General features: G+C 51.6%; 1 protein-coding gene across 5 annotated transcripts in view; it reads left to right on the forward strand.

Annotated features, from left to right (window-relative positions):
- The window catches only part of WDTC1 (WD and tetratricopeptide repeats 1), a 72129-nt gene extending 51291 nt beyond the window's left edge, over window positions 1-20838 (forward strand). For 2 of the 5 annotated variants that reach the window (XM_067724985.1, XM_067724984.1), the window contains exons 4-16: window positions 421-467; window positions 911-1022; window positions 3787-3977; window positions 6422-6604; window positions 7771-7865; window positions 8198-8313; window positions 9629-9704; window positions 10292-10400; window positions 11194-11367; window positions 14452-14687; window positions 16120-16300; window positions 17241-17433; window positions 18839-20838. In XM_067724985.1, coding sequence (XP_067581086.1) covers window positions 421-467; window positions 911-1022; window positions 3787-3977; window positions 6422-6604; window positions 7771-7865; window positions 8198-8313; window positions 9629-9704; window positions 10292-10400; window positions 11194-11367; window positions 14452-14687; window positions 16120-16300; window positions 17241-17433; window positions 18839-19036 — 1911 coding nt within the window. In that variant the 3' untranslated portion in view covers window positions 19037-20838. The remainder of the gene's footprint in view (window positions 1-420; window positions 468-910; window positions 1023-3786; window positions 3978-6421; window positions 6605-7770; window positions 7866-8197; window positions 8314-9628; window positions 9705-10291; window positions 10401-11193; window positions 11368-14451; window positions 14688-16119; window positions 16301-17240; window positions 17434-18838) is intronic. The other 3 variants (XM_067724987.1, XM_067724988.1, XM_067724986.1) reach the window with 3 other exon arrangements.
- The last annotated feature ends 208 nt before the right edge of the window (window positions 20839-21046 follow it).

The following is a 21046-nucleotide window of genomic DNA, read 5'->3' on the forward strand; positions in this document are numbered from 1 at the left end:
CTAGCTAATCGGCTGCCTTTCAGTCAGATGCCCTCTGCCAGATTTTCTGTGGCTGAGGGGGTGTCCCTTGAAGGGACTGTTGACATGTCCCCTCTAGTGGTAGGAGCAGAAATTTGTTTGGATATAACTTCTACTACTATTATCTGAACTTCAGTTTACTTTTCTGCAAAATAAGATCAATGAAATCTGCCCTTTATGGCTCAGAGGGGTTCAGTATCAAGTGAGATCATGAATATGAAGGTACTTTATATATTGTAAAATGCCAGGCAGTTTAATTCAATCCTGGTCACTCACATACGCCTGGAAAACACTGATGACAGAAAGGCTGTTTTACCTGTTCACTTCCACTTCTTGATGTTGAGTGATCCAGGAGAACCTCTAATTGACTCTCTTCTTGTCCCTCTCAATTTGCTCCCCCAGGGTCACTCAGGATGTGTCAACTGTCTGGAGTGGAATGAGAAAGGAGAGTAAGTATGAGCTCTGACACCTAGGGGGTGCTGGAGAATGGTATGGGGAGGTTGGGAGAAAGGGACTTTCCTTCCTCTTTGTAGATCTAAGGAAAAGAGTGGACCCAAGAGTGGAGACTGCTGCTCTGTGCTATGTACTTAAGTTTAGTTCATCGTTATCAATACACAGTTAAACAATGAATTCCAGATAGATGGAAAGTTGAATGACCTTCCAAACCCTGTTTTTTTGATAAGCTATTGTATTTAAGGAATGATGAGAAATTCTCAGGACAAAATAGAAGAGAATCAATCACTGTTTACAAGATAACCTTATATTCTGTGACATCTACTGTTCTTCAAGTTCTGTGTAGCCTAAGTCCTTATCAACTGGGAAACATGGGATAGAGGAAGTGGGGGCAGGAACTTGAGGAGAGGTCAGAACTGTTCTTTCTCTCTACTTGCAGCTTGCTGGCCTCTGGTTCTGATGACCAGCACACGATTGTGTGGGACCCGCTGCACCACAAGAAGCTGCTTTCCATGCACACAGGACACACTGCAAATATCTTTTCTGTCAAGGTGAGCAGGATAAGCCACAAAGCAAGTGGACAGTGTGACTGGGCTGTGCACGTGGTTGTGTTTGCATGTGTGTGTCCCACGTATACCCTGGGGTCACAGACATCTTTGTGATCTGAGCATCTGCTGGTGATTCCTGAAATTCCGTCTCTTTTCCATGCTCTGCTTCTTCTCTTAGAGCCAAGAGGCCAGCTCCAAATAAATTTATACTTATGTGAGTGGTGATGATGGGAGGTATGGTTCTGAGCATGAACTTCAGTAGCAGGCAGACCTGTGTTTGACTCCCTCATCTGCTCCTTGGAAGCTGTGTGAACTGGGAAAATCACCTGACCCCTCTGGGCCTGTTTACCCATCTGTAAAAAGGAAGTAGCTAAGGAAAATCCCCCACGTTAATGAATAAATGAGTAAATAAATAATTTAACTAAAAAAGGAAGTAGCAATCCACAGCGCTGATGTTACAGTTCAATGAGATGATTGATTTAAAAAGCACCTGTCACAGGTGATTTTTAGCTGTTCTACTTTTCATAGGAAATGAGTCTCTGATTGTTGGTCTAGGGGAGTTGAGCTGAGAAGAGGGGAGGCAGGGGACTTAAAGGACTTCAGACCTCTGAAGACCTGTTACGTGGAAGTGACATGAAACTTGTGCCTCTCGGTCCCAGAAAACAGACCTAGGAATAGTGACTTAAGTTTTCAGAAGCCAGTGTAGGCCTGATGAAGGAAAGGATTGTCTAATGCTTAGAGATATTTGAAAAAGGTAAAATGGGCCTTCTGAGGATGTAGTAAATGTCCTAGCACTGAGGTATTCCTCACTGGGCACTTCCATCTGCTAGGTTGAAGGCTGAAGGAAATGACCTTTAAGTCTTTCCAGCTCTGAAATTCTGTAATGGATGTATGTGAGAGTGAGGCTGTCCTTTGGAAAGCCTCACTAATCTAAGAAATGTTTTCCTAATTAATATCAAGATGAATTACAAGATACCTGAAGAAGAAGATTCAAGAGCTCAAAACCAACTTATTTCACTCATCAGAGCTTCTTTCCTAAGCTCTGATTCTCATCTCCTGTTCCAGGGACCAATCCTAGATGAATTTCTGTGATTTGAGAGACAGAACAATGCTGATTCACCTCTTGCATGATGAACAGAGACTGCTTTCCTCCCCTGAAAAGTGTTAGGTCCAGTTTAAATCTGTGGGGTCAGATCTGGGGAAGGGACCTAAGCTATCAGTTTGGCATCATAGAAAACAAAATGTTGAGTTCAGAGACCAGAATTGGACAATGACCTTGATACTCCCTAATAGTAAGACCTTGGGCAAGGCACTTATATTCACAGACTCTCAGCCTTCTCTTCTGTTATAAAAAGGTATAGAAAAGGGTTCCTCTCTCTTCTGGTAATAAAACACCACAGATCTATTTATTTAACCGACGAGCTCCCCCTGGTGGCATCTATAGTGTGGAACGAGTATGGCAGTGGCCACAAGCTCTTCCCAAGGGTTCTCCTGTTTATTTCTATTGCGCGTGGGGTGTATGTTGTCTCCAGCCAGGATTAAAGACTACTAGTTGTCCCTAAAAATGATCAGATTCCATCTGTGTCATCTAGCCCTTATGCTGGTGAGCTATTAGAGAAGTGCATGCGGAAAGAGTGAATTGTTAAAGTCAAGTGGGGCTTCAGCTACCTAAATGCAGGAAAATGTCAACACCCTCTCCCCCACCCCCCAGACCCCAGCACCCACTCAGCCTTGCTGTGGGCTGGGAGAAACTTTTCAACTAAGAAAAAAAGATAATTCAATCTTTCAAACTTAAGAAAGAAGAGAATAACTCAACTAACACCACACCCGAATATTTTTCTTCCTCAACACTAGGTGATAGAACTGTATACGTTTTAAAAATTATTAATCAAAGTTATGTTTGTGGCTATTTTGACCTTGCCATATGTGATCTGGAATATTTTGTTCTCAACTTCACCAGAATGATGGGGTTGTCCTTTTGAATAATGGCCACATAAAGATGTATTCTTCTGATGCTCAGCCCTTCCCCAAGTTCTGACTTCCGAGCCATTTCCAGCACTTGCCATTATAAGGAGCGCTACTTGGAGCATTTCTGCATAGGCCCCTTTTTTCTTTTAGAATTATTTCTCAGAAGTGGAAGTTTTAGGTCAAAAGATAGAAATAGTTTTTATGTTTCTTACCTATTGCCAGATTGTTCTCCAGAAATATTTGAACCAATTTAAAACACCCACTCCCTTATAACACTGAAAGTCCTTTTCATTTCAAGACTAATTTATTTCTTAACCCCCAGGTTATTAAGTAGCCATCATGAGGCATATAGGAGTCAGACAGACTTGAGTTTGAATTGACAGTCCTCCTGAATGCTAGTACCGAACCTTAATTTTTAATGGGGTTATTGTAAGTATTAACAAGATAAATTACCTGCTCGATGTCTAGCACATGGTAAATGCTTAGTAAGTGGTAACAGCTATGATTATCATCCATTCAGCTCTTACCTGGGGAAGAATCAGAGGAAGAGGGTTCCTTAGGTAGGCCAGCTTGGCCTAGGTCAGGACCGCTCTGGCGAAATAAAGGTGTACATCCTGATTTTGACCTTTGGGCCTACAGGCTGATGCTCGAGATCCAAAGTTTTCTTGGCGGATTGTCTTGGATGGGCTCGTTTTCTTATCTGATGTGGAGAGGGAAAAAAAGGTGCTAACATCCAGGCTGGTCTCCTTCCGTGGCCTAGCCCCACCACCTGCCAACCTCTTCTTCAATCTCTCCCAAGCAGTTCCTGCCTCACGCTGGGGACCGCATCTTGATCACAGGGGCAGCTGACTCCAAGGTGCATGTCCACGACCTGACAGTAAAGGAGACGATCCACATGTTTGGAGACCACACAAACCGGGTGAAACGCATCGCCACGGCGCCCATGTGGCCCAACACATTCTGGAGCGCTGCTGAGGATGGGCTTATCCGGTGAGGGCCTGAGGCAGGGAGTGGGGCCTGTGCCTCCCCGGCTCCCACTCCATGTCGGTTCCCCCATCCTATCTGCCCTACTGCTTCCTTCCACAGGCCTGGCTCCTTCCCTCCAACAGAGTTCCAGACTCATTTGTCTGCCCAGCACAGTTAGCAGTGAACAAACTCCACTGATTTACTTACCCTATTCTTCACCTTCCCCACTTCTTACCCTCTCCTGAGCAACATTCAAGCCCACTGGCTTTCTCACCATCTCAGATGCACCGTCTGCCTCCTCTGGGCCTTCATACTTGCTGTTCCCTCTAACTGGTTTTCTCAGTCCCAGCTCTTTCTCAACTCTTTCTTACCCTAAGGAGACAGCTTAAGGGTCACCTCCCGAGAAGCACCTTCTCTGACCATCCTATCTAAAATAGATCCCCCACCATTGTTCTTTGTCTCCGTGCCCTAATTGTATCCTCTATAACTCTAATCACCCTCTATAGTTCTTTTATTTTATTTACTTGATGGTTTACTTTTTTGTCTGTGTCCCTCACTGAGTAGTAAACTCCCTCAGCATTTTGTCTGTCTTGTCCATCTTGTCCATGTCTTTCTTGTCCTTGGTTGTGTTCCTAGAGCCCAGCACAATACCTGGCACATAGAGGCACTTGATACATTTCCCTTGAACAGTCAGTCGCTCAATGGGCATATTCCTGGGAGGGGCATAGCCAGCCAGAAATGGTTAAGTGGACTCTCCCCCTTTTCACTGGCCTATATCGTCACACCTTTGCCTCTACTTCCCTTCTTCTTAAAATGGTCTCATTGCCTTTCTTTAGCTCCTTTCTTCACATATAACCTTAGAACTTTTTCCTTATCTCCACAATCTGCTTTAATATCCTTCCTTGAGATGCTATGGGACTTTGTGCCCTCTTCCCTGTTACAGAGGAAGAGGGGTGTCTAAGTCATACATGAACTAGAACTCAGACAGATCAAGTCAAGTCCTCCCTCTGTCATTCAGTGTCTGGGGCAAATCACTTCACCCCCCGGACCTCAGTTTCCTCATCTATAAAATGGGAATTATCATAATATCTCTTTTGTTGGCCTGAGCATTAAAATTGAGATAGTGCCCGTAAAACTTTAGCCACAGTACTTAGCAGACACAATGCATTTGGTCGGTGGCGGGTCCAACTCTCTGTTGCGCTGGTTGACCCTGACTGACTAGACTGTGCCAGGGCAGCAGGTAGAGGCTAAGAACCTAGGGCATGGGGCAGGAGCCTAAGCACTTAGGGGCAGGCACAGTCAGGGGAGGAGTCCTAGCAGAAGGTGAACACAAGCTGGCCTTCCAGAATAGACAGGATTTGGATGGGCAAGGAAAAGCAGAGTGGACTCCCCAGCTTGAGCAGAGTTTGTGAAGGCATGGGTAAACGTGCCACATACAGGACACAGTTCTGAGGCTGTAACTGACCCACACTTAGAAAACTGAGGAGCAAGGTTGGAGAGGTATGTGAAATCATGTCTTGAAAACCAGACTGAGTAGTTTGATAGAAGTAAACAAAGAGTAAACTCATGCTAAAAGTATTGAGGAATCTCTGCAATTTTTTGAGCAAGAAAGTGATGCAACAAAAACAATATTTTAGGAAGAGCAGTCTGGTGAGGATGGCTTAGAAAGATAAGTGAACAATGAAGAAATTATTGGAGATGTTTAGGCGGAGGTGGGTGAGCACATGAATGATGCCCTCGCCATTCTCTGGATGTGCCTGTGTCCCAGCATCAAAGCAGTTCCCCAGTAGGAGTGTGCTGACGCTGGGTGGATGTTTTGGCCTGACTTTACCACCCGGATGGGACTTGGGCTTGTCCTGGCAGTTGGTGTTTCTAGGTAGCTCTTAGATGATCTCCAGATTTTCTTTTCTGTCACCTCTATACTTTCATCTCCTGCAAGAAACTAGGTTAAGAATAGAATTATTCTTAATCAAGGATCAGAGCAGAGGGGTTAAAATGCAGTCTTTCCAGCTCTGCACTATCTCAGTGCTGCACTTACTGCAGTGTCGTCCAGGCAAGTTATTTAGCTTCTTTGAACTTCTAGTGGTACCTAGGGATGGTGTGAGAATTTAATTAGATAATACATGTATAACACTTGGGAACAATACTGGACACAAAGCAATTTCTCACTAAGTGTTAGTAGTCAGTAGTAATAGTACTTAGTAACAATAATATTGATATCTGTTAAAAAAAAAAAGGGGGTTAGTAGTATCTACCTTAAAGAGTTATGTTAGAATAAAACAGAATGTGTGTGAAGCCTACTACAGGTGCCTGGCACACAGTGGGCACTCAAGAAATGGGAGTAGTTTTTGACGTTATTTACAAACAGGTTCAAAGCCACTCCCAATTCCTTTGCATTTGGGCCTTGGCTTCTCCCCTGCCTTCCACCCATGGACACAACCCCCAACCCCCTGTGTCCTCTCTCACAGCCAGTATGACCTTCGGGAGAACAGCAAACACTCGGAGGTGCTGATTGACCTGACAGAGTACTGTGGCCAGCTGGTAGAGGCCAAGTGCCTCACCGTCAACCCCCAGGACAACAACTGCCTGGCAGTGGGGGCCAGTGGGCCCTTTGTGAGGCTCTATGACATTCGCATGATCCATAACCACAGGTATGAATAGCGCGGCCTCCCGTGGGCAAGGGGACCCGGAACCTGCTGCCCCTTTCCCTCATTGCCATGCCCTCTTCTTTTTGAGGTGGGTTGTTTTTGCTTTTTGTTTTACATTTTTTATTTCTTTAATGTTGTATCTATTTTATTTATTTACTTGTGGCTGCATTGGGTCTTCGTCGCTGCGTGTGGGCTTTCTCTAGTTGCGACGAGCGGGGGCTACTCTTCGTTGCGGCACGCGGGCTTATTGCGGTGGCTTCTCTAGTTGCGGAGCACAGGCTCTAGGCGCGTGGGCTTCAGTAGTTGTGGCATGTGGGCTCAGTAGTTGCGGCTCGCGGGCTCTAGAGCACAGGCTCAGTAGTTGTGGCGCACGGGCTTAGTTGCTTCGCGGCATGTGGGATCTTCCCGGACCAGGGCTCCAACCCATGTCCCCTGCATTGGCAGGCAAATTCTTAACCACTGTGCCACCAGGGAAGCCCTGAGGTGGGTTTTTGTAATTTTGTGATTCTTTTTAAAAAAATTTAATCCATGCTTATTTTGGAAAATATGAAAAGTATATTAAAGAAATTACCCATACTCCATTACCTGAAAGAAATCACTGTATATAGTATTTTCTGCTTGTTCTTTCACTATGAGTGTGTGTACAGAGTTATAATCTTATACATGTAATTCCTTTATTTGTACATATAATTCTACTTTATTCTTTTTTTTTTTTTAAACAAAAGTAGAATATACTCAGAATCTCCACAGAAGTCCCAGACCTGAGCGGCTCCGCCAGCCTGGGTTTTCAGTGGACTCCTGGGACAAGTGCAGAAACTTCTGGCCTGCATTACTTTCATTTGTGGATTTGGGTGACCACTATTGCTCTGCACACACTGCATGACTTAGGGTGGGCCTTGAGCTTTTAGCTTCCTCATCTGTAAAATGGGAGTAATAGGGTGGCCATGAACCAAGACAAGTAGGTGGGACCTACTTATAAAGCACTGTAATATATGTGTCCACAGCTGTCTAGTTGGTGGACCTTTGGGGGTGCTGAGATAAGGAAGAAAGGTACCTCCTCCTGTATCTCTCCAGGGATATACACTTGGGTTTTTCTCCAGGAAGTGTGGTATGGTCTAGCCAGGAGTACTGTTAGGCCTTATAACCTATATGGTTTGCCTTCCCACCAGAAAGAGCATGAAGCAGAGCCCTTCAGCAGGTGTGCACACCTTCTGTGACCGGCAGAAGCCCCTTCCGGATGGTGCAGCCCAGTATTACGTAGCAGGTAGGGCTCAGCCCAACTCTGGCCCTAAACTCTTGGCAGGGTGCTGATTGTCTGTGGGGCAGTGCAAGGAGGCGGCATGGCATGGTGACCAAGAGCAAGGGGTTTAGAATCAGACAGACCTGGGCTTTGATGACTGTCAGTGACCAGCTATCCTACAACCTTTGGTAAATTACTTACCCTTGAGGAGTCTTAATTTCTTTTCTGTAAAATGGGGTTGTAATGACTCAATGAGATAAAGCATATAACACAGTTGGCCCAGTTCATATAGTAAGGGCTCAACATTGGGAGGGATTGGAAGCCTCACACTAGGGTAACAGGGCTGTTCCCTGCAGGTCACCTGCCAGTGAAGCTGCCCGACTACAACAACCGTCTGAGAGTGCTGGTCGCCACCTATGTGACCTTCAGCCCCAATGGCACAGAGCTGCTGGTCAACATGGGAGGAGAGCAGGTATGGATGGCTGCCCAACGTGGCCCTGCCCTTCCCCCTCCCACCCTCGTACCCAGCAGCCAGGGCTGTGTACCCCACACCCCCTACCATGAGGCAGACAAGAAGCCTCATTGTAAATGACGTTACTGTGAAATGTGGAAGTGCCATGGCATCTTTGCAATATTCCCAGAGAGGCGTCAGGCTTAGAACTGACAGACTTGTCTCCAGATGCTGGCCTTTTGTTTACTAGCTGTGTACTGTGACTTTGAACAACTCTCTTCATTTTCCTGAACCTTGGTTTCCTCATCTTCTATCTTCCTAGGAGGAAATCCTGGGGCTCAGAGCATGCAGCCAGGCTGCAGTTTGGGGCCAGCTTTGGGAAGTGTTCTTTGATAACGGCAGGTTGCTAACCCTTCTGTTTACAATCTCTCAGTCAGGATATTTAGTAAGCCTTGCAAAAATTCATTTACTCTACAAAGTCACTGAGTACTTACTCTGGGGGTAGCATTATCATGAACACGAGGGAAACAAACGTGAAATATGATCCATCCTAGGCTGATGGGAGCGACATGGCAAGTGAAACCGTTGATGACATTTAAAGTCAAGGTGTGACACAAGAGAAATGGGATGGAGACTAGGTGAGCCCTTGAGTTCAGAAGAGGGCTCTGGCTTCAGGTTGCTTAGCTGTCACCTGGCTTAAAGGTAGCATAAAGATGAGTTGGCGAGGCAGTCTAGCAGAGTGGTTCGGAGCCAGACAGACTCGGTTTTGGGTCCTGACTGTGCCACCTTCTGCTTTTGTGGCCCTGGATAAATTAATTAAACACTGAGCCTACATTTCTTCATCTGTTCAGGGGGTGATGATAATAGTACCTTTTCGTGGGGCGGGGGGGGCAGTTCTAGGATGAAATGAAAAAAAGCCATATAAAACACTTAGCAGAGGTCCTGGAGCAAAGTAAGAATTCAATAAATAGTAAGTAATAATAGCTAATATTTACTGAGGGAAGTAACTAGCAGTGTTACTTTGGGCAAATTGCTTCTCTGCTCTGAGGCTTCAGTTTTCCCATCTATATAACATGAGACCTCTGAGGACCTTGTCGACCTAATAAACATGTGATTCGAAGTAATGACAGTATTTCAGGCCATCCACCCTAAGGGCCAGGAACTGGCGAGATTTTCCTGCCTGAGGTTTGCTCCGTAGAAACACCCCTTCTCCCTCACTTGATGGTTCCCTGCTCAACACTCAGCTGTGTTCCTGGGAGCCACCCAGGCCTCACTCACAGTCCAGCCACATTCTTGCCTCACAGTGTCCATTCTTTTCTTGACCCCTGCACTCTAGGTCTATTTGTTTGACCTGACTTACAAGCAGCGGCCGTACACCTTCCTCTTGCCTAGAAAATGCCACTCCTCAGGGGGTAAGTTCTCCCTTCGGGTATCCTTTAGGGCATCTCTGCTGGGGAGCATGAGTGTACAGTGCCTCTGCTGAGAAGCCTGCCACTTACCTTGTGCTGGCTGTGATCCTGCAAAAGGAGTAGATTCTCTGAAATAACCCTGTACAGTAAGAAGGAAGGTAATATTAGGTCAGAGAGGTCTGTCAAAGGGGTTTGCGTCACAGCCCTTTTCACTTCCCTCCGAAAAAGCAGGTTCTTTCCGTGGCTTGGCTCTTGAGGGCCTGAAGTAATTGTCTTTCCCTTCTCGTCCTGGACCAGTCTCCTCATTGATTTCTTCCTGGGGCCTACAGTTGTTTTAGGCACCTCCTCACCCCCCACTCCATCCCCACCCCCAGCTAATGCCAAGTTGAAGTTGTGTCCCGCTTCAGCCAGCAGAGGGCGCACAGGCTTTTCTTTATGTCCTTGCCTGCTTTCTGGGACTAGACCTACCCTGGGGGGATAGCCCCACAATGGAACCATCAGACCCTGTGGTGGAAGCTGGAGGGCTGCTGAGGAGAAATGAGAACCTCCTCCTAAGTTGTTGCTGTTCCTTTCTGCCCACCCCCTCCCAGAAGTTCAGAATGGCAAGATGTCCACCAATGGTGTGTCCAACGGTGTGTCCAATGGCCTGCACCTTCACAGCAACGGCTTCCGGCTGCCAGAGAGTAGAGGACATGTCAGGTGAGGCCAGCCTGACTTTCCCAACCTTCCCAGCCCCAGTTACACCCCACTGGACTGGAGGGAGGGCATGTCCTGTAAACCTTCCTCCTGACCCCCACCCAGGCATACACCCCAGAGTCAGGGGACTGGGGCAAAGAGGCTTCTGGACTGTGGCTAGTGGTCCCAGTGCCACTTCTTCCTGGTAGGACTCCAGTCATGCTCAATCTGAAGCTCTGGTCCCTTGATACCAGTAGCTGGCGCCAGGACCCAGGGGCTAGCTCCTCTTAGCACTGGGCTCCCTCCTATAAAGGGGTCCCACACAGACGGGCCCCCCATTATATTTTCTCCATTCATAGCATCTTCTGGCCTCTGTTCACTTCCAGGCCCTGTGCTGGGCTTTGGATACAGAGGTGTCCAGACCCTCTAGCCCTTGAGAGAAATGCAATCATCTATAGAGAGGTCCATGAGAGGCACTTGGATGGTAACGAGGTTCGGCTCAGCATGGAGGCTGTAGGTGTCAGCTACTTTCATGCCCAGGAGTTTGATTAAGAATTCCATTAAACCTGTCCAGGACAGCTTCATTTCTCCCGGTTTCCGCCCCGCCCCCCCGCCACTGGCTCAGAGCATCTGGAATTGTGACCATTACCTATCACAATAACCCAGGCCAAGGATAGGAGTGGTACCCTCTTTTAGATGACAGTGCAGATCCCAGGGACCGGGAAAACCTGAGTGGCCTTCAGGCAGGGCTACAGACTTACTGAGAGGCTCCTCTGGCCTTCCTTGGTTGGCCTGACTTGGCTCTGTTCCCTCACAGCCCCCAGGTAGAGCTGCCCCCATACCTGGAGCGTGTGAAACAGCAAGCCAATGAGGCTTTTGCCTGCCAGCAGTGGACCCAGGCCATCCAGCTTTACAGCAAGGCCGTGCAGAGGGCCCCTCACAACGCCATGCTCTACGGGAACCGAGCTGCTGCCTACATGAAGCGCAAGTGGTGAGTGGGCCTGATGGGAACAAGCTGCTGAGGCATCCATGGAAGGTAGCAGTGACATCCTGCCGCCTCTCAGGGCTTCTTAGGCCCAGGCTTCTCCTCCCCACCTCCAGGTTAGTGGTGGGCAAGTGCCTGACTCATTAATCAGGAAGCCTCAAACACCAAGAAAGCTCACAGTTAAGTGGAACATGTTCACAAGTAGCTTCAACATGGTGCTTTGTTAGGAAGTGCTGTGACCACTGGAAGTAGGAATTGGGGGAATGGTTAATCCCCACTCTTGGAGAATTGCGCCTTGAATTGGACTTTGAAGGAGCAGTAGAATCTTGCTAGATGGAAATAAGGCATTTGGTGAATTCAGTTGGTATCTGTTTGAAATGATTCTGCAGCTCCTTGACCTTGGGGCTTGCTTTCCTATGCTCTTAGACCGTTTGGACCAAACACGAACAAGATCCTAGACATCCAAAGCTGTCTGTGGGTCTTGCTGAGTTGTAGTGGCTGGTGGTAAGGGAGTAGTAGGTCCATATCCTGAAGAACCCTTTATCTTTGGAGACCACCAGGGCCCCTGGCCCTTCTGCCTGCAGCACCAGCAGGCAAGCAGGCAGGCAGACCCCATCCCCCAGCCAGGGCCAGGATGGGAGATGGATAAAGCTGGGCCCACAGCCATTTCTGCTCCGTCTGGCATCCCTTGGCTCTGCCCAGACAGACAGGCCAGCTGGTGTGCCATCGTCTGGCTGCAACTAGTCAGGCCAGAGAGGGAAGCTTAAGAAACCCACCCAAGTCAGCAGGATGGTGGATGGGGGTTCGGAACGATGCTGCCCCCACGGGCCTTAGCTCAGGCATCAGGAGCTTGCCAAGGGCTCAGATGGCAGCCAACCCCAGGAGACAACAGCTTTGGGGCCATCCTGAGGTGTGTTGCCCCTCTTTCCCAGCAGGTGGGTAGAATGCAGTGGTGTTCAATCAGGCTCTAGGCTAAGAGCTGCCTCATTCCTGCATTCTTGCTAAGAGAGACTGATGATTTCCCAATCCATGGGTATCCTCACCATGTTCTCTGAATTCCTACTATGCACTAGGAACTAGGGACACAAAGTTCTGTCACTCTGAGTTCTTGTGCTCCGGAGTGCCCAGTCTCTGGACAGGGGATAAAGATGTGGACATGCTTCATCACCAAAGAGGCAGGAAGCAGTAAGTCTTTGAATGATCAGGTGAAGTGCTGTGGGCATCAAGAAAAGTTAGGTCACTTTAACTGGGGATCAGGGAAGCACCAGGAAGATGTGATGTCTGAATGGGCTTTCCGTGTCAGCAGGCTTAGACGGAGACGCAAGGAGGAGGGGACTGTGGGGGAAGGACATTCCCAGGGAGATGAAATGGTGTGAACAAAGGCGTGGGGGTGGGGGGCTGACTGAAGAGCTTGTTTGCAGAACAACAAATCCATTTGGCTGGAGCAGAGGGTTTGGGCTGGGACTGGCAGGAGATGAGTCTGTGAGGTAGCCTGGGGCCAGCCTGGGAAGGACTTGGAATGCAGAGCAGTGGCGTTTTGGCCTTGATTCCGTGGACGATGGGCAGCTTCTGAAGAGTTTTGAGCAGGAGAGGCTGTGCTGAGGGCTGTCTTTTCAGGGAGCTTGATCTGGCAGTAAGTCTGGGTGGGTGAGCCCTGGGCCCAGCCTGCTCTCTCCCCAGCCCCACATGCCTGCCAGTGACCCCCAGAATGTCACATTCTGTCCCGGGCCAGTCTCCCCAGGGCTGCCATCTGCTCCTGGATGCAGTGGGAGCGGTCACCCTCTGGCACCTGGCTGCTCTCTGGTCTGGCTCTCTCCAGGAGCTCTGAGGGCCACCTTGCAGGCAGTAATTGGCTTTCCAAACAGCGCCTGCTCCTTCGTCACAGCCACCCGTTCTGACGCAGGCCGTGCCGTTGAAGCACTCTGTCTCCTGCCTGCCCCCACCCTGGCTGCGCTGCTTGCTCCTGGTCTGAGCATGGCCGCTCCAAGGACCGGCTGCTTCCTCTGAGCGCTGTAGGAGAAGGAGGGTCAGGAGGATAGCTCCCATGTTGGGCCTGCTCTGGCCTCGTGCAGAGGAGCTGTGAGCTGTGCCTTGGTGGAGGGAACGTCAGCTCTAGGGAGTGCTGCGTAGCACAGTTGGGTCCTAGGCCCACCTCAACCCAGCAGGAAAACAAAAAAAAACCCCACAGCTCCCAAAGGAGAAGTGGCTCCTGTGACCCGCCTGGCTCTCCAGATAAGAGGTGGGAACTGGTCTGTGGAGCTGGGGGAAGGTGTATTTTATATTCCGGCACAGGGTGGGAGAAGGGGGGGCTTTTTCTTTGGCCCCTCCCCACCCCCCCAAAACCATTCCCACTTCCCCGTATCCATGCTTCGGGAGTTTGGAGAAGTCAGTGTGGGTGATTTGGAGCTCCTGGTGTTTGCCCGCCCCCCACCCCACCCCCGCCATCAGCTTCCAGAGGACTGACTCTGCCAGACTGTCAGGCCCCATCCTCCAGCCCTGGGAGGTAGAGGCCACAGCTGCTGTGGATCAGTCAGCCAGGACAGAGGGGGGTCTGGCTGAGGGCTTGCTGCCTGCTGGTCAGACCCTGAGTCCCCAGCCTGGCCCTTCTGGCTTCCCCGGAGCACAGAACTGTCCTTGAGGGCCCCCCGCCTTGGACATGGCTTTGAAGGCCAGCCGGGGGCATTTGAGGAGGTGGATAGAGGAAGGGAGAAGGAGAGCTTGGGGAGCCTGAGGCGGGCAAGATGCCAGGCCTTCTGCTGCAGAGCTGCAGGTGCCTGGGGTGAGTGGGTGCGCAGTTGCACGCTGTGTCCAGCAGAGGGCAGCCGGACACTGGTTTTTGCCTCACACCCACCTCCCACCCTCTACCTACCCTGCCAAGACCTCGGGGCTCCTGGCTTGCCTTCTTAACGTAGTCTGTCTCCTGGGGAGCAAGGCCTGGGCTGAGCAGGATTCTCTTCATCCCCAAGTACCCTTTCCCTGAGATCTCTCAAAGGTGGGCTGGGGTGGACGCAGGAAGCGCAGGAGACGGAATGGGGACTCCCTGCTTGCTGCGTGGCCCCACCTCCAAGCCACGTTCCCCTGCCTTCCCAGGGATGGTGACCACTACGATGCCCTGAGGGACTGCCTCAAGGCCATCTCCCTAAACCCATGCCACCTGAAGGCGCACTTCCGCCTGGCCCGATGCCTCTTTGAGCTCAAGTACGTGGCTGAGGCCCTGGAGTGCCTGGATGATTTCAAAGGGAAGTTCCCGGAGCAGGCCCATAGCAGCGCTTGTGATGCACTGGGACGCGACATCACGGCCGCCCTCTTCTCCAAAAATGATGGTGGTGAGTCGGCACTGAGGCGGGGTTGCTGTCACTCTATCTATTTGCGGTGCTACAATGACATTCTGGAGAGGACATAGTTCTGAGATAGGAGAGGCCTAGGCTTACGTACTGATTGAGAAGCCACATGACTTTGAGACAGTCACTTGGTCTCTTTGAGACAAGGATTAGCAATAACATGTTTAAGGCACCTGGTGTATTCCCCCCGGGACTCAGGATAGGAGTCAGCTGAGCCCAGTGTGCCTCGCAGGTCATTCTCTTCTGCTCACAGACAGGGCCTTGGCCATTCCATTGGGATCTGAGTTCAGGGTAACTGGCTGGGGTGCACTTGCTCCAGTTTGCCTGGGTGCAAAAGAAACAGCAGCACAGGGCAGCAGAAATGCCTTGGGCGCAGGTGTGGAGCCTCAGTTCCAATCTCAGCTCTGCCATGTGAAACCATGTGACCTTGGGCAAAGCACAGCCTCTCCGAACCTGCTGCCTATTTGCAGAGAGCATTCGAGGCCCTGCCCAGGTCACCTGGGTAGCACTGGAGAGTAAACTAGGTAGTTGTGTGGTCTACAAACACGAGAGGGGAGCTCACTGAGGGCAGACATGGATCCTCCCTGTCTCCTTTGCAGTTTACTAACCATGGGCTGATTCATTAGTCTGAACAGTGCCAGGCACTGTGCTGGGTCCTGGGAATATATCTGGCAACAAGTCAGATGGAATTTCTGTGTTCATGAGTCTGTAGCCTAGTGAAGGAACCAAGCGATGGAGGAATAAAGAATGCCCGGCGGCCCTGCTAGGGTGCAGGTGTGGCGGGGAGGGCTTGATGGCATCCTGGGGTTCTTGGGGAAGAGACATTCAGGCTGAGACCTTGAGGATGCAGAGGAAGAGTTAACTAGATGCAGAGTGTAGCTGTGGGAGGTGAAGAGTTCCTGGCAGAGGGACCAGCACGTTCCAAGTCCCTGAAGCAGGCAGGAACAGGGCACTAAGAATACAGGTAGGATTTTAACCGGTTAGTACCTCATTTGGATCCATGATAACTTGTCTGCGAGAGAGGGAGGGCTTGGACCTTATGCCTTCAGAGCTATGGATCTATTTAGAAAAATCACCCCCTCGAGGCTCTCTTGGCAGTGCTTTACCCTCCCCTCCCTGCCTCTCACATCCACAGAAACAGACCTTGGGTCTGTGCATCCTTGGGGCTTCCAGACGTTATTCAGGGACCTAAGCCAAGGCCCTCTTGGCATCAGAGGTCTCCTCTTGAACACCCTCAAGGCCAGGATCCAAAGATGCTTCTTTCTCATAGTTGTTCCCAGTTTTCCAGGGAAGAGGTAGAGACGGGTAGCCCTACATTGCTTACTGCTTGGACCGAAAACCGGGTCAAGGGTGGGGAAAAAGTGGGGGAGGCGAGAGAGGGACAGGACTCTCACCTTTCCTTGTTCTCTGCCCTCAGACGAGAAGAAGGGAGCTGGTGGTGGTGGCAGCGGCCCCGTCCGCCTCCGCAGCACGAGCCGCAAGGACTCCATCTCAGAGGATGAGATGGTGCTGCGGGAGCGAAGCTACGACTATCAGTTCCGCTACTGTGGCCACTGCAATACCACCACAGACATCAAGGAAGCCAATTTCTTTGGCAGGTCTGAGGCCCTGAAGAGGAGGAGGGCACAGCCCAGTTGGCAGCAGGAGGTTGGGGTGGGGGTGGGGGGCATGAGGACACAATGCTTTCAGAAAAGGCTCACATCCCAGCTCTGCCTTTGTACCCTTGGGCAAATGGCTTCATCTCAGTGGGTCTCAGTTTCTTCACCTATGAAATGAAACCAGCCCTCCCCACTCAAGGGGCCATAACAAGGACTAACGAGGTGACCCAGAAAGCATCCAGGGCAGCACCTGGACTCTTCCTTACCCGCACCTCCTGCTCCCCGTGCGCCCACGTGCCAGAGCTTGGGTTCTTTATCTGGTTGCTTGGAGCCTTGGGCAGGCACCCTCATAGGCTGTCAGTCTTGGCAATCTTTTGTGCCTAGAACTGTGCCCCCAGTACTGAGGGACCTAGCCCATGTCTCAGACACCATCACCCCCAACCCTCCTTTGTAGATGCTGTACTTTCTTTGGGTAGGCGAGATACACGAATGTGAATTAAGAGTCTCCGTCAAGATCCCTTCTAAACGTCAATGGTGTATCAGGGGCAGATGTGCTGTAGGATTTCAGGGTCTGGATCCAGGAAGGCTAGGACTACTGAGGGAAGGCTTAGGCAGGAGTGTTCCCAGAGACCTAAGAGATGCACCATCTGGTCCTGGCACCCAGGGTGCTTATAATGTACTTCGGGGGAGAGTAAGTAGGAGAGACCTAGGCAGTCCCTGACCCTGAGTTTAAGAGAACAGTTGAGCTGTGACACCGCTCTGCAGTGTGGAGAGAATTGCCGTGTGCATGGGAGTTCCGAGTCAGGTAAAGACCCCAGAGTTCGGGGGGCCGAGTGGCTCCAGACTTCCCTGCTCTCCCTTTCCCTAAGCCATGCAGCCTCTGCTTGAGGCCACAGGGCAGTACCCCACCTGACCTCCCTGCCCTTTGCCCCCCCGCCAGCAACGCTCAATACATCGTCAGTGGCTCTGATGACGGCTCCTTCTTCATCTGGGAAAAGGAGACCACCAACCTGGTCCGCGTGCTCCAGGGGGACGAGTCCATCGTCAACTGCCTGCAGCCGCACCCCAGCTACTGCTTCTTGGCCACCAGCGGCATCGACCCCGTTGTGCGGCTGTGGAACCCCCGGCCAGAGGTGAGGGTGCGGCAAGGTGGCAGATGCCAGACAGGGAGGAAGGTAGGGATGGACCCTACGTGAGGCCTCCAGCTGAGCCCATGAGGGTTGGGAAGGGCAGTGAGTCACACAGAGGCTAGGAGCTGCTAGGATGAGTGAGCTCTCACCCCAGGGCCCCAGGCTGCATCGGGGTGGGAGCCAGCAAGCTCTGAAAGCTCCACATGAAGTGGGCAATTCCAGGGGCAAGACTTGTCTCCTGCCTTCCAGGGGCATATCCTCGAGCCAGCTGGCACAGGTGAGACTCACATATGGGAAACAGCAACCGAGGACTGGGTGCGGGAGGGCAGGGAGGGAACCAGATCAGCTCCAACACCACTTGATGAGAACGGTACCTCAGAGGCTCCCTAGGTACCCTGCCCCTCGTATACCACTGCCTTGTGTCCCCCAGAAGCTGTGCAGAGGCCTGTCCCTCAGTCACACGAGAAGTACGTAGGTTTTAGAGTCTGATGGGCCTCAGTTTGAATCCTGGTCCCTCCACTTACTGCCTGAGGGACTCAACCATCTCTGATCCAGGTTTTCACCATCTGTACATTGGAATGGGAATGACATTACCACCTCAGAAGGTTGCTCTGAGGATTAAAGAAGTGATGCCTGTGGTGTGTCCGGCCCACAGGGACACTTAGGACGGTGTGGTAGTCAGTGTGGGTAGTCAGGTGGCCTGGCCCCCTGCCCTCTGCCCCACCTCCTCCCCCTTCCCAGCTGGCAAAACAGAAGTCAAGAGCTGTGTCTAATTTTCTATGAATTTTAAAGAGAGAAACCCTATAGGACCCTTCCTTGGGGAGAGAGGAAAAGGAGGATAAAGGAATCCTCTTTGGGAGTGGGGTGGGGGGAGTTATATCTGTGCTCCCACCTCAGGTATAGAGTTTGTGTGCCCAGCATATCCTGGTGTGAATCCTCCCTCATTTATGTCCATGTATGCCACCCCCATATATATAACCCTACGTGGTGTGCTCCCCGTATATGTCTTGATGTGGTATGTCCTCATCATTTTCCAGCGTGGGGTCTCCAGGGTATACCTTGCTATGTGTATTCCCCCCCGTTTATATCCCAGTGTGTTGTGTCTCCTCCAAGTGTATATTACCACGTGCCCCCCAACCCCAATATGTACAACCCCGTGTGGTGTGTCATCTCCCTCACATACAGCCTGGGGTGGGTGTGTGTGTGTGTGTGCGCACGCGTAGGCACGTGTGTGTGTGTTTGTCCCATACATATCCCAGGATGCATTCCCCTCTATGCATGGACACACGTGGATATACCCATATACATCTCCTGGTATGTACATACCCTCTCCATACGTATAGCTCAGTCTGTGTGTGTGTCTCCCCTGCACATATATCCCAGTAGTATGTGTGCCTCCCCCCCACAGAGTGAAGACCTCACAGGCCGAGTTGTGGAGGACATGGAGGGTGCTTCCCAGGCCAACCAGCGGCGCATGAATGCGGACCCGTTGGAGGTGATGCTGCTCAACATGGGCTATCGGATCACAGGCCTGAGCAGTGCGGGTGCTGGGGCCTCTGACGATGAGGACAGCTCCGAGGGCCAGGTGCAGTGCCGGCCCAGCTAGGCCCTCCTAGCCCTGGTCCCCAGCCCCTGCTACCGGCTGGGTCCTCCGCCCCTGGGCAGGAGGTCAGGGGGTTCTGTTTTGGTTTGTCTTCCCCTTCCCCCCATTTTTTCCTTTTCCCTGTTTTGTTTGTTAGTTTGGCATTGGGGGTGGGGATTGCTACAACTTGCTGGCTTTTGGACTTTTGGGCAATTGCCCCTCGACTGGCCCCAGCCCTGAGCAGAAGAGCAGGAGGAGAAGCCCCTCCACATGCCCACCACCACCTTGCACTTCCGTGTCCCTGGAGGGCTCCGGCCTGCCTCGGGTGGGGAGGCAAGGGCTGAAGCTGTCTTCAAGGACTGCCCTACCCTTCAGTTGGCAGCAGAAAGGGGAGTGGAATTCCCAGTCCATAAGGGCTAGCCTTGACCTGTTACCATTCTCGCTTCTGGTAGGCAAGGCTAGCTCCCTCCTGGTCTTCAGGGAAGGTTCTGAAAAAGCATAGGGTGCCCCCTTCCTTGCAGAGCCACTCTGTCAGGGTGGAAACAGAAGTAAGGATGGGAGCCCTGGAGGGGCAAGGTCAAGCCACCGCTTCCTTGCAGTACAGCGTCCCTGCCCTCCTCCCAGGCACTGGCTCTGGGTCCTGCGCCTGCCCTCGCTGGCCACCCCGGGGGCTTAGCCTTTCCCAAGGGCCCTGGCAGTGTGGGGCGCCCCACCATTCCCCACCCATCCGTGCCAGCCCTTCTGCACCCTGGAGGCCACTCTTCCTTCGGGCGCTCTTCAGCCTCACTGTGACCTTCCTGCCAGAGCTCCCAGCCAGGCCTCCTCTTGCTGAGATGGCACTCCCTGCTAGGAGCCTTCCAGGCCCTCCGTGCCCTCCCTCCCATCCCACATGCTGAGCCGCCACAAAGACCAAAGAAGTGATGGCTTTTCTCTGTCCCCTGCTGCTCTGGGGGGAGGGGGTGGGTCTCCTGAGCCACTCGGGTGGGGAAGCCCCTAACTCAGCCCCTCCCTCCTCAGCAGCCTGAGCTTTACACTGGATGCAGCGGTCACCCCACCACTCACCAGACCTCCCTCTCTGCCCCCTTGGCTCTCAGCTCAGGAGCTGCTCCCGCAGTTGGTTCATCCTTCCTCCCCTCTCCCTCTTCACTCCCCTCAGGGCTCACTTGGCTCCAGCCCTCCAGCTGCAGCCTCTGGGGAGAAGCAGCCTCCCTCGCTCCCTCCCTCCCTCCCTCCCTCCGCCCTGACTCTGCCAGGTGCCTCCTCTCGGCCAGGCTTCAGAAAAGCCCTGTAGACAGCAGGGCCATGTTAAAAGCTTTTTCACAGTTTTGAGAAGATGAGGGGTGGGAGTGGGGGGTGGTGAGGATAGTGGTGGGGGTCTGGCACCATCTCGTCATTGCTTTAATCCCAGCAACACAGGTGGCAGCCTCTCCCCCTTCCTCTCCCCCCCGTCCCTCTTCCCACCCCTCTCTTCTAGCTTGGTAATGAAGTATATTTATTGGTGAAGGAAACAGCTGCTGCTGCTTCTCCTGCTGCTGGGACTTGCTCCCCTGTCTCTTCTCCACGACCTTTCTCCAGCCGGGAGGGGAGAGCGGGAGTACTGGGGCTGGGCCCTGGGGCCCAAGGACTAGCAGGGGCCCCTTTGCTTTCCTGTGTTCGAGCCACCCGCCATTTCCTCTGTCCCTGCCTCCTGCCTGCCCAGCCTGGGCCCTGCCGTGTGGAGAGACACATAAGCCTTACTGTCCTCTGGGGGCAGGAGCCGAGCCTTTTTGTTGCTCCGCTCCCAGGAGAGTGAGGGTGACGCAATTGATTAAAACCATTTTGTTCTAGGTGTGGCTGGTGGCATTTGTGGGGTGCAAATGCGTCTTGGGATCAAAGTGAGAGTATCTCACCTCTGTAGCTCTGTGACTTCGAGTAACCACACCTCTACTGGGTAGAATAGGGCCTGCCTTGGAGGGTCACCAGCCTAGCAGGGCCAAGTGCAGAGCCCGGCACTGGTGGCTGTGATTTGCAATAATAATCAGCTTTCACTCTCTG

Source organism: Pseudorca crassidens, chromosome 2 (genome assembly GCF_039906515.1).
Source record: "Pseudorca crassidens isolate mPseCra1 chromosome 2, mPseCra1.hap1, whole genome shotgun sequence".
Lineage (NCBI taxonomy): Eukaryota > Metazoa > Chordata > Mammalia > Artiodactyla > Delphinidae > Pseudorca > Pseudorca crassidens.